At 45.3% G+C, this 10,962-nt stretch overlaps 2 protein-coding genes across 2 annotated transcripts; one reads left to right on the top strand and one right to left on the bottom strand.

Annotated features, from left to right (window-relative positions):
* Positions 1 to 3,987: 3,987 nt before the first annotated feature.
* Positions 3,988 to 4,581, top strand: LOC119659925 (protein UXT). Its single transcript, XM_038068262.1, has one exon. It carries the CDS (start codon positions 4,013 to 4,015, stop codon positions 4,478 to 4,480), a length of 468 nt encoding a protein of 155 aa, XP_037924190.1. The 5' UTR covers positions 3,988 to 4,012; the 3' UTR covers positions 4,481 to 4,581.
* Positions 4,582 to 4,847: 266 nt separating this feature from the next.
* Positions 4,848 to 6,345, bottom strand: LOC119659924 (rRNA methyltransferase 3, mitochondrial). Its single transcript, XM_038068261.1, has 2 exons — positions 5,162 to 6,345; positions 4,848 to 5,111 (listed from the first exon to the last, which is right to left on the bottom strand). The coding sequence occupies exons 1-2, from the start codon at positions 6,259 to 6,261 to the stop codon at positions 4,937 to 4,939; spliced, it is 1,275 nt and encodes a 424-aa protein (XP_037924189.1). The 5' UTR covers positions 6,262 to 6,345; the 3' UTR covers positions 4,848 to 4,936.
* Between the last annotated feature and the right edge of the window lie 4,617 nt (positions 6,346 to 10,962).

Genomic DNA, 10,962 nt, shown 5'->3' with positions numbered 1-10,962 from the left:
TGTTGCAGCAAAACACCCAGAAGATGTGGAGGTTTACGCGACGGAAACAGTGAGAACGGTAAAGTCCTGGCTAGAGAAGGACGGGCTGACCTTGGCGGACGCGAAAACGGAAGCGGTCTTAATAACGAACCGCAGGAAAAATAACACTGTGAAAGTGGAGGTCGGTGGACATACGGTCGTATCAAAGCCGGCTATCAAATACCTGGGGGTAATAATTGACACCAAATTGAGTTTTAGGAAACACCTAGAGTATGCATGCCAAAAGGCAGCCAGTGCTACCACGGCACTTGCAAAAATGTTGCCAAATATTGGTGGACCGAAACATTGCCGGAGGTTGGTGCTAGCTGGAGAGGCGCTTGCAAATTCTCAGAGACGGAAGCAGGTGAACTCGGTTTACCGGCGGATGGCTTTGAGGGTTTGCAGTGCTTTTAGAACCACATCAGATGAGGCAGTATTGGTGGTGGCAGGCATGATCCCGGTCGACATTCTGGCCAAAGAAATGAGTGTCCTGTACAATGCAAGACGTATGGAGGGGCATGCACAGCGTAGAAATGCGGCAAGGTTAGAGTCGCTTGATCTCTGACAACGCAGATGGGACGAGTCTACGAAAGGTTGGTGGACGCACAGGCTCATTCCGAACATTAGGGTGTGGCTTGAGCGAAAACATGGGGAGACCAACTACCACATTACCCAGTTCCTCACGGGACACGGTGGTTGCTACAGGCAGTATCTGCACCGCTTTGGGTTGCATGATTCTCCGAACTGTCCCAGATGTGATGGCATACCGGAGGACCCAGAGCATGTGACGTTTCACTGCCCACTATTTGCGATGGAGAGAAGGAGCTTAAACCAGGTGTTGGGCAGGAGCGGGACCCCGAAGGGCTTGGTTACTGAGATGCTGGAGTCCGAGGAGAAGTGGCTTGCGGTTGGCTCCGCAATTATCCAAATGTAGGAGGAGTTGCTGAAGGAGCAAAGAAGGAGGAAAGCTGCAAATAGGAGAAGGATGAGTGCCTAAGAGCAAACCTACCCCGCGAAGTAATACCTCAATGGTGGTCCCGCGGGGCTGGGGCTGGAGAGACCGGGGGTAGTTTTTAGTGGGTGTGAATCCCACACGCGCCCGCTGTAGTTCCGCCGTTCGGGCGGCGGAGCTGCGGCGGACGTGTCTTTCTAAGATTTTCCACCTCCGTGTACGCACAAAACAGAAAAAAAAAATGCTAAGTACCAGGATAATCCAGTCGGATCTGGGAGGCAACCACTTCACGAGAGCAGTGAACAGAGGTACGCCCCAGGGTGGCGCCATCTCTCTGGTGCTCTGGTTAATAGTAATGGACGAAATTTTACGAACATTGAACAACAGCGGGGTGAAGGTGGTGGCGTATGCTGACGACTTGGTGATATTAGTGTCAGGGATGTTTCCGTCCATTATGAACGACTTCATGGAAGGAACGTTGCGAAAGGTATGCCTGTGGGCCACAAGATGCATAAACTTAACCAAAACGGAACCGATGCTATTCACCACCAAAACAACTATACCTGAATTCCACCTACCACGGCTGAATGAACAAACATTGGTTCTTTCCTCTGATGTAAAGTATCTGGGTGTAAACCTGGATCTAAAGCTAAATTGGAGATTGAAGACAAAACTGAGGATTAAGAACTCCTGTATAGCTTTCTATACCTGCAAGAGAACCCTTGCAAAGAAATAGGGTCTCCGACCGACGATATTCCTCTAGATGTACACAGCTGTGGTGCGTTCGATCCGAACGTATGGCTCTATTGTATGGTGGCAGGCTTTGAGCAAAATATACAATAGGACGAAGCTTAATATGATTCAAAGAACCGCGTGTGTAAGTTTTACTGGGGCTCTTCAGTCGAGTCTGGCAAATGCTCTCAATGTACTCCTGCATTTCCTCCACCAAGGACCTTCACATTCAATACGCTGTAGCGTGCAGTGCCGTCAAGCTACGTGAGTCCGGATGCTGGACAGCGAAGCACTACGGCCACAGTAATATTCTAGACGAAATAATAATAATAATAATAATCGTTGGCGCAACAATCCATGTTGGATCAGGGCCTTGAAGTGTGTTAGAGCACTTCATTCAAGACCGTAACTGTACACTAGGAGGCAATGTGGTCAGCATTGCGCTCGCCCGAGATTATTACCCTGATTAGACTCAGGTACTCATTCGCAGCTGAGTCGACTGGTATCCGACGTCAAATCACGATACAAATTCCACTGCCACCAGTGATATTTGAACCGCGACCTTCCGTACGACAGCTTTGCGCTCTAACCACTCAGCTATCCGGACACCTAGACGAAATACCCCGGGAAATCTGGGCATTCCCTATGGATTATGCCACACGAAAGCTGAACTTCACAAGAAATTTTGTTGTGGACTTTCCAATCTGGGCAGAGTGGAAGACCGGCGGTGTGTTGCAAGGTTATGATTGATTTTCTATTTCACCAAAGGATCAAAGATAGCCAACTATGGAGTCGGCGCGGGGGTTTTCTCGAATGCACACAGTGTATCCGAGTCATATGGTCTCCCAGGTTTCGCCATTGTATTCCAAGCGGAAGTACTGTCGATTGCTGGAGCGAGATTCGAGCCCCAAGCGTAACATAGCCATTCTGATCGACAGCCAAGCGGCCATCAAGGCCTTGTACTCAACGACGACATATTCCAGGCTGGTGGTGCAGTGCAGAGACGCGCTGACTCGTCTGGACGGCACGCTCAAGGTCGCCTTCCTCTGGGTTCCCGGCATAAGAACATAGAGGGGAATGAGCGGGCTGACGGATTGGCCAGGCGAAGCTCTGCTCTTGGCAGCCCTTCAGTGTATACAGTCGGTGTTTCTCTGGCGGCTATCCGGGGCAGAGTCTACTCGCACTACCTAGCAGCCGCGGGCCTTAGATGGCAAAGGCTTACAAGCTGTGCCAAGTCAAAGAAAATTTTGGCTCGCTTACAATATAGTCCGATCACGAGAGCTCCTGTGCCAGACGCGTGCAAATGCATTCAAAATTAGGTCTGCACGGGGCACTGGCCCATAGGGGATCATGCCGCCAGGCTCGGTATACTCTACAATTCCCATTCCCGAAGCTGCGGAGAAGGAAAGGAAACCCTCATGCACTTTCTCTGCGATTGCGCAGCTCTAGTTAAAGTCAAGCTACGGACACTGGGTAAACCATTCTTTGAGGACCGCAGAGCGACTTCTAGCTGCAGGGTGGGAGAGCTGCTTTCCCTCGTGAATGCTACGGGCTGGCTCTGGGGATCCGAGCCGGCTAGACTCTGCCTCCCTGCTCTCATAACAACAGTCACAGTCTTAGGAATTTGTGGCATCAAAACGGCGCACCACAGTGCTAATTGGACTCCTCGGAGCGGCCACTGATACCAGTGACAGGTAGCATATTTGTTTTCCGGCGGTCTTGCCGTTTCAGCTGATTTCAAAGTTCCGGGGCGTACGTAGGCAGTTCTGTGGTCTTCATTGTCCCCGAGGAGAAGATATTGATTTTTCTTCCCTTCCATATCCGAGATGCCGTTTACAAACCGACTTACGGGAAGTTTGTCGAAATTCATCGGGGTGTGCGTGAATAAATTTGTTCGTGGAGTTTATATCGACGTTCCAGGGGTCGAGAAAATAAATATTTTTCAAACTCTTTGTTGCCTCTTAGACGTGACTGTTGCGAGGGACACACCGTTTTCTTTCTTTTCTTTTTTTCTTCTTCAAACAGTGTAAATGAATATGAAAGTAATTCACAAAATATAGGAAATATTTTCCATTTAAATGACTTTTATTAGAAAATGTTGGACCTTTTACGATTGAAATGACGTCACCCGAGTTTACTGCCATCTATTGTATATTATATGTATCTGAAACTCCAAATAATCATGGATTATACGCATTGAGTTTAGTAATTTCGTCGATGCCATCTTACCTCTCGATTTTAAATCAGAACATTCACTTTGAGAACTACTGAATCCACCAGGAAGAAGAAGATACGAAAAATAAGTGTCATATGCACTGTCAAGTTTTGTTTCCTACAAACATGCCAGAATCAATAAGTGCGGAAAAATTGGAAACTTTTGTAAATGACTATCTCAAAGAGGATCTTAAGGATTTAGAACATCAACTTAATCTACGAAATGGCGAAATAATGGAATTTGTTCAACTGAAAAACATGATTGAAAGCATAAAAGAACATCTTCAAGATGGCTTCAAAACTCAGATGAACATCGGAGGCAATTTCTTCATGCAAGCGAAAGTACCTAAGACGGACAAGATCCTAGTAAATATTGGAAAGAACGTGTACATGGACTTCACTTTAGACGAAGCTCTGACTTTCATTGATTTCCAACTGAGAGTCCTGAACAAGGAGGCTGATGTCATACGAGAGGAAAGTATCAGGAAACGTGCAGATATCAAGCTGGCGCTCATGTGCATCGGCACAAAAAAACAAATGCTTCCGGCTGGTGACACTAGTTAGCACTAAGTAATAGTTACGCTTGTATAATTTTACGTTAAAGAGTTATGTATAAAAGTTATATGAAATGTGATAAGTGCGGTAAAGAATGTTTTTGAATGAAATCAAGTTTTTTCCTCGTTCACATTCGGAACACAGGAATTTCGTTGAACTTTTGAAGCAACTCAGATCATAGGCAACGACATGCTTCCTTGGATATTTGTTAGAAGCTGGGGGATTCCCGTCCTCCTGTACCCAAGTATCGAAGTGCATCAGCAGGAAAACTGACTGTGGCCCGGAGTAAGGCTAAATTGAGCAAGGGCAGGACTAGATTGTGGACGCTCTCCATCTCGGCTATGAGGGTTTATCCGATTTTAAAGCAAAACTCTCGTAGATTAATTATAACTTTATTTTTCTATTTTCTCACATCATCGCATTTTCCTGAACTTGCTTCCGCAGACATTCAAGTCGTAGTTATACTTAATTTAAAACGCCTTTAACTTGCTTCCGTTGGGTCACGAGTTTCAGCCAGTTCCGACGCATTTCGTACAAAAGCAATGTTACCGCTGACGCTGTGTTCAGACTTTCCACGTTTTTTGCCATCGGAATGTGGACGCAACCACCGGAGGTGCTTTTGTTGCACGTTTTCAGCAATCTGGAATGGAAATCGTCAATAAGCACTGGATTATTTAGCAAATTTACTACCTGTAGGCATCCTCGCTTATACCATGCGTCTCTCCTCCGATAACTAGGACACATTTTCTGATTTTTTCATCAATATGCATTTCGTCGTATGACACGACTTCAACATCGAACTTTTCACAATTCGCAGTATTACTTTCTGCCAAATAGACTAGCGGTGGGACATACTCCGTTGAATTCCCTTGAGGGCCAAGGAGGCGTGTGTCAATCTGTTCCCATGTCAAATCATCATATAAAGCCACGTGAAACTGAGCTCCGCATCCACCTCTTAAGGCTTTGGTGTCCCACGGGTCACAGGAACCCTTTGTTATAAGCATCTCCCGGACCGGAAGCGCGGCGCAAGACCTAATTATGCTGCCTAAGTTGTTAGGTTCGCGAATATTGTCGCAAATCACTGTAATGGGAAACGTTTCGCGAGCAGCTGCTGCTTTTTCGATGTCTTTTTGCGAGGGTTTCCGGAATATAGCGATGACCCCAGGACACGTTACTAGAGTGGACCAAGATCTTAGATCTTGTTGTGGTACCCGGAACACTTTCACACCCTCATAGCATCTCAGTTGCTCCTTGATCTCCAGCAAACAAGCCTTGTTTGCGAACAGGACTGTCTCCAGGACCGCACCTGCTGAAATAGCTTCCAAAATCAAGCGGCGACCCTCAACAACAATCTGACCCTTTTTATCTCGGGCCTTCCTTGACTTGGCTGTGAGCATTAACTTGCTTAGTACGGGGTCATTTAAACTCAATTTCTGGTAGCTTAAACCCAAATCTGGGTCCACTTTCATAACGGACGGAACGCATGACTGCTTTGCCTTTTCATCCTTCCGTTTGCTCTTCGTGAATGGATTAACTTCCACGCGCCAATATTCGTTCATTTTTCGCGGTGTCAGGTCTGGTGAGCTGGTGACAACCGATTTATGTGAGGAAGCATCGAAGAGATCTGATTCGATTTGAGCAATTGTTTCTAATTCACTTTTCGGCTGATTCGCTTCGTTGATGGGTTTTCGGGAGCCTCTAGGTAGAAACTGAACAGGACAAACTGATATGTTGCGGCCGGCGCATGCTGCGGATCGCGACAGGACGAACCTTGCTGGGCCCGACAACATCGCAGTTAATATTTTAAACAACTTAGCAATGCAAGCACCTTCATAGATTAGGTTATGTATACAATTTTGACAGCTCGCTGGGGATCGACGGCATCTTTCTTCAGAACTGTCATCTTCATTCTAGCATATGCAATGTGTGTCTAGGGAAGGTAAGAGGTTGGAGAATGTGTGGATGTCTTTATCATTCTCAACACTAGAGGGTACTACCTTTTATATTTAATTGAAGGCGGTAAATATCCTTATCAGAAGGTAAAAAATCGGTTTTCGATTAAATCCTACGTTTATCTGTTGATTTTCGGAAAACGCTTTAAAAATCTCAGAAAACTAAAAACATGCTTTTAATCTCAATGTGTGAATTAATATTGTATAGTTCCCCAGAACTACTCGGCGTAACAAAGAAAACACATTTTGAAAAAAAATATATTTATTTTTCAACATAATATCCTTTCAGCTCTATACACTTCTCCCAGCGATGTTCTATAAGTTCTATGCTCTTTTTATAAAAATTTGTTATGTTAAAATGTTAGAATTGATTCGCTCCTCAAAATAGTCATTAACGGCCGACATCATTTCTTCATCGTTGGAAAATCTTTGTCCACTGAGCCATTGTTTCAAGTTTGGGAACTGAAAATAATCCGAGGGTGCTAAATCTGGCGAATATGGTGCATGAAGTAACAATTTAAACTTTAATTCATTACTTTTGCCTATTTCATTGTTTTGACTGTTCTTTTATGTGGGGTGTGTAGTGGCGCGTCTATGTTTCACTCATGGCTATGAAACGAAGCCTAAATTCTGCTTTGTTCCTGTGAAACTACACTAAACACTCAATAGAAACACCATCACGACACTGTTTTTGCTCGAGTGCGAGCAAATGAGGCACCTATTATGGGCACAGCTGTAGATGCCAGTCCTGATGAATCCAACTTCTGCAAAATCCATCGCTTCTTGAATGCCTTAATTTCCACACGCCCATATTGCTGTCGTGCTAGTTACATCTGTAACCTAGGCAGAGGGTGCCTGGGTTGCAATAAGGTTTGCTGATTATGGCATTTTCGATTCCCTTCTCATAAATGGTCTGCAAGAGTAGATCTTGCGCTGCCTCGCAATGGTTGAGATTGATTTGTATCAATTGATGATTTGTATCCCTGAACATATGACCTTCTCCCCCACATTTTCTGCATCGTTTTGACCTGTCACAGCCACCGGTGCATTTCGCCGCTATGCGGCCAAATTCCAGGCAGCAGGGCTTGAGTGACACGTGCTCCCTGAGTCGGCAAACGATCCAACCTATTTTTACCAGCCGCCAGAAGTTTCAACGCTGCTTCAGGTGGTAAGCTTACAGTTGCCGCTTGCGTGCCTCCGTATGCCTTTCTTAGACCTGTGATTGAGGAATCTTGCAAACCAAGTGGTCCGAACTGTTTTTCTAAGGCGAAGTGGATATCCTCCTTGGTCGTGATTTCATCAAAGTCCTTAGATTGCACAACAATCTGCTGCTTTATGGCCCGTACTTGTGCCTCTTCCCCTAAGAATTTCTCCACGTTGCCGGTGAAATTTTCAGCTGTTTTGGCTGGACACTTTTTCTGCTCCAGAATCAAATCTCCTTGTTATGAGCGTCTGATTCAGCTGACGCTTTATCCAAGGTCCATCAGCTCCGGATCGGATTTGACCTTCCTGAGGATATCGACATTTGTCATATCACCTTTTTGGAGATGGTAATCAATTCCGGCCATAATCTAATCGGAAAACCTTGGCTCATTTTTAGGCTTTACTTCCATTGGATCGGTTGGGACCGCGCCACTGTTTCTCCAATTTTGGTCATTTTGTTTGCCTTCCCCTTTGCCGGTGAAAGGCAATTGTTCTCTACTTCACTGTCCCTTCCATATTGGTTTCTTGTTCTCGATGTTCCTTCCATAGCCATTTTTGCCCACGGGTGAATATTTTTTTCCCACCTTCCTGATCTGCGTATAAACATGCCCATACACGTACACCTCCAAATGCGTACAAGTGCATATTCCTACGCATCGCATACAAAAAAAAAATTTAACGAGGCACCGAAAATTAAGCTTTAAACCTTCTTTTTCTTCAGCCTTTCTCCCGTTCAAAAGCGGGATCGGCTCGTCGTGATCGGTTTCGCGATTTGGTTCTATCAAATGCCTGATCTGGATGCAGTAGCGAAGCTTTTAAATCCCCATCCCGCGTATCAAGCCACCGTTCTTTCGGCCGGCCTTTTGGTCGCTTACCATCAACTTCAGCCCAATATTGGCAAGTGAATTCTCGTTAGCACTAATTACGTGACCAAACCATCGAAGACGCCTCTCTCGCAGCTTTTCCACGATCGGAGCAACTCCATATCATCGCGAATATTCTCATTTTGGATGTTAAATCCTTGAGGGTTTTACGCACCTGTCTGGAAGACTTAATCACACGGTCTTTTTAGGACACGGATTGATTTTGTGACCATTAATCAAAGCCCCGCTGAGACAAGCAACAACGGTACAAGTCTATACCAAGTGCATGGCTTCGCATTCATACTGGTGGATGCAAGACTTACCTAAATCTCTACCGAACTAAGGAGTACGGCACCCGCGTTGAAACGCAATACCACGCCGAGGCCCGAAGATCTCTTCTCGCTTGAACATAACCGCAACCCCCATGAAACTCCCATTAGGGGGCCAACCGCAAATAACCGAGCTGTACTCACATACAACGGGAGTTCACCCAAAGTATGAGATTCCAGGGGCTATCCCGGTTCCCATGGTACCAGTATACCCCTGGTAAGGTTTCGTGACCAAATTGCCACTTCAGATGAGTCCCCGTGCAAACTCGGTTCTGATCGCCCTGATTAGGCCTTTGGAGCATTCGCCTACTGCATCACGGTCAGAACCATAGAGAGTGACAGGCAAGAGGACATAGCGGTAAATTTTAGATTTGAGACTTTCGTTGATACGTCGACTACAAAGGACGTCAGTTGTGAAATGCCACGTTATTCTGGTTGCGGTAATGCGTGAAGCAAGTTCATAACCAGTGGCTGATAGCATTGACTCGAGACATTTAAATAGGACAGTTCTGGGCAGGTCACTTCTTTCCTTGATGAATACCAACAGAGATACAAAGTGGTTTTGATACACCCGCCACACTTCGAACTTTACTTTTTGGATCGTGATAGAGTACTCGAACACAGTGCACGAGTGTTGTCGTAGAACATACCAGATGACTTCGTGCGGCACATGGTCAAACGTTTTCTTTAAAGAACGCGATGTTTCTCACGATGTTTCTCCATGAGTAACCGCGCAGCGTGTATTGCGTCAGTAGTTCCGCAGTTTTTGACAAATCCGTCTTGATTCACGGTTACTTCAACGATTTCGCGAATACGGTTGCCAAAAATGCGTTAAAAAATCTTCATGGTATGGGAAGGTAACCGGATCGGGTGGCAATTTGAACATTTATTTTTCCATACTTCCATCCACTGTGGTATTTTCTTGCCAGTCAGATGGTGTTCAAGCTTCCTGAATAACTCAATTAAAGTATTCACTGAGCCACAGTGTTGGGTCCTAGTTCTTCGCTTTCCAGAGCGATGCGATGTCGTCAGGTCTTGTTGCTCTCCCCGATTTGATTCGTTTTATTGCTTCCTCGACTTCAGTTGCACTGACAGGTGAAACTGTTCCAAATGTCGGCAATGATTGTGGAAGTGGAGGACGAACAAATTCATCAGTTGAAATCTGCCCGAAGTTCGACGGTCGGTAAGCAAAGTACCATTCTTGGCATTAACGCAATAGAAGTGTTCGATGTCCTGTGTGTTTGATCGTGTCACCTTTCGACAAGTCGATACAGATCTCTCTCGTCATCTCGAGTGTCCAGTTTATCGAAAAGATTTTTGTAATGGACCGCGCGGGTGACAGCGACTGCTTTCTTTGCAGGCATTCTTATTAATTTGCGTTTTATCGTTGAAAAACTTGTGGTATCGTCATTCCAAAGCCAAGTATCCCGGTTGATGTACCGCTTACCTGGCTTGGTGACCCCAAGGGTTTCAGAGGCCGCTTTATGGATCGTGTCTTTAATTTGGTTTCATGATAATCGGGTAAGAAATATCATTTCTTCGTTCTTCTCACGAAATCGCCACCATTTAATATGCGGCGGGCTATTGCGTTCCTCACGCTGTTTTAGTAGTTGCTTTATTCGCAGGACGGCCATCAACGGCCGACGTTGAGGTGCGATGGTCTCATAAGGAACGGCTTTGCGACCCATGGTTAAGTCCGTACGCTAAAATGCCGTTTATTTTTTTTTAAGATGAGCACAGCGCCCTCTAGTGTGGCAGCCGAAAAAACATGGTGAAAAATTCGTTTTGTGTATTTATCCAAAAAAAAAAACGGCGTTTACACGGGATGACCCCCTTAAGTTCATTCATTCAGAATTATGAAATTTTGCAGCAATGTTAGTGATAACGTAGGGCATGATCCTTTCAAGTTTGGTGGGAAACATTACTAACAAAGTTATAATAGGTCAAAATTGTCGCTTTTATGGAAATCCAAGGCTTTGAATATTCTCATATAATATATGCATATATTGCGTGATAGGTGTTAATAGGGCAAATGTCCACTAGCGAAAAACCTTCATACCTGTAGCGTGCAGCTTACGATTTGTCGACTTGTTCGTACTTTGGGTGAAGATGCACTACTCACCAGAACTTGGTTTTTCAATTGC

The sequence above is a fragment of the Hermetia illucens genome, chromosome 6 (genome assembly GCF_905115235.1).
Source record: "Hermetia illucens chromosome 6, iHerIll2.2.curated.20191125, whole genome shotgun sequence".
In the NCBI taxonomy this organism is placed as follows: domain Eukaryota; kingdom Metazoa; phylum Arthropoda; class Insecta; order Diptera; family Stratiomyidae; genus Hermetia; species Hermetia illucens.
The sequence above is the reverse complement of the archived record's forward strand: the minus strand, read 5'-3'. Positions and strand labels throughout refer to the sequence as shown.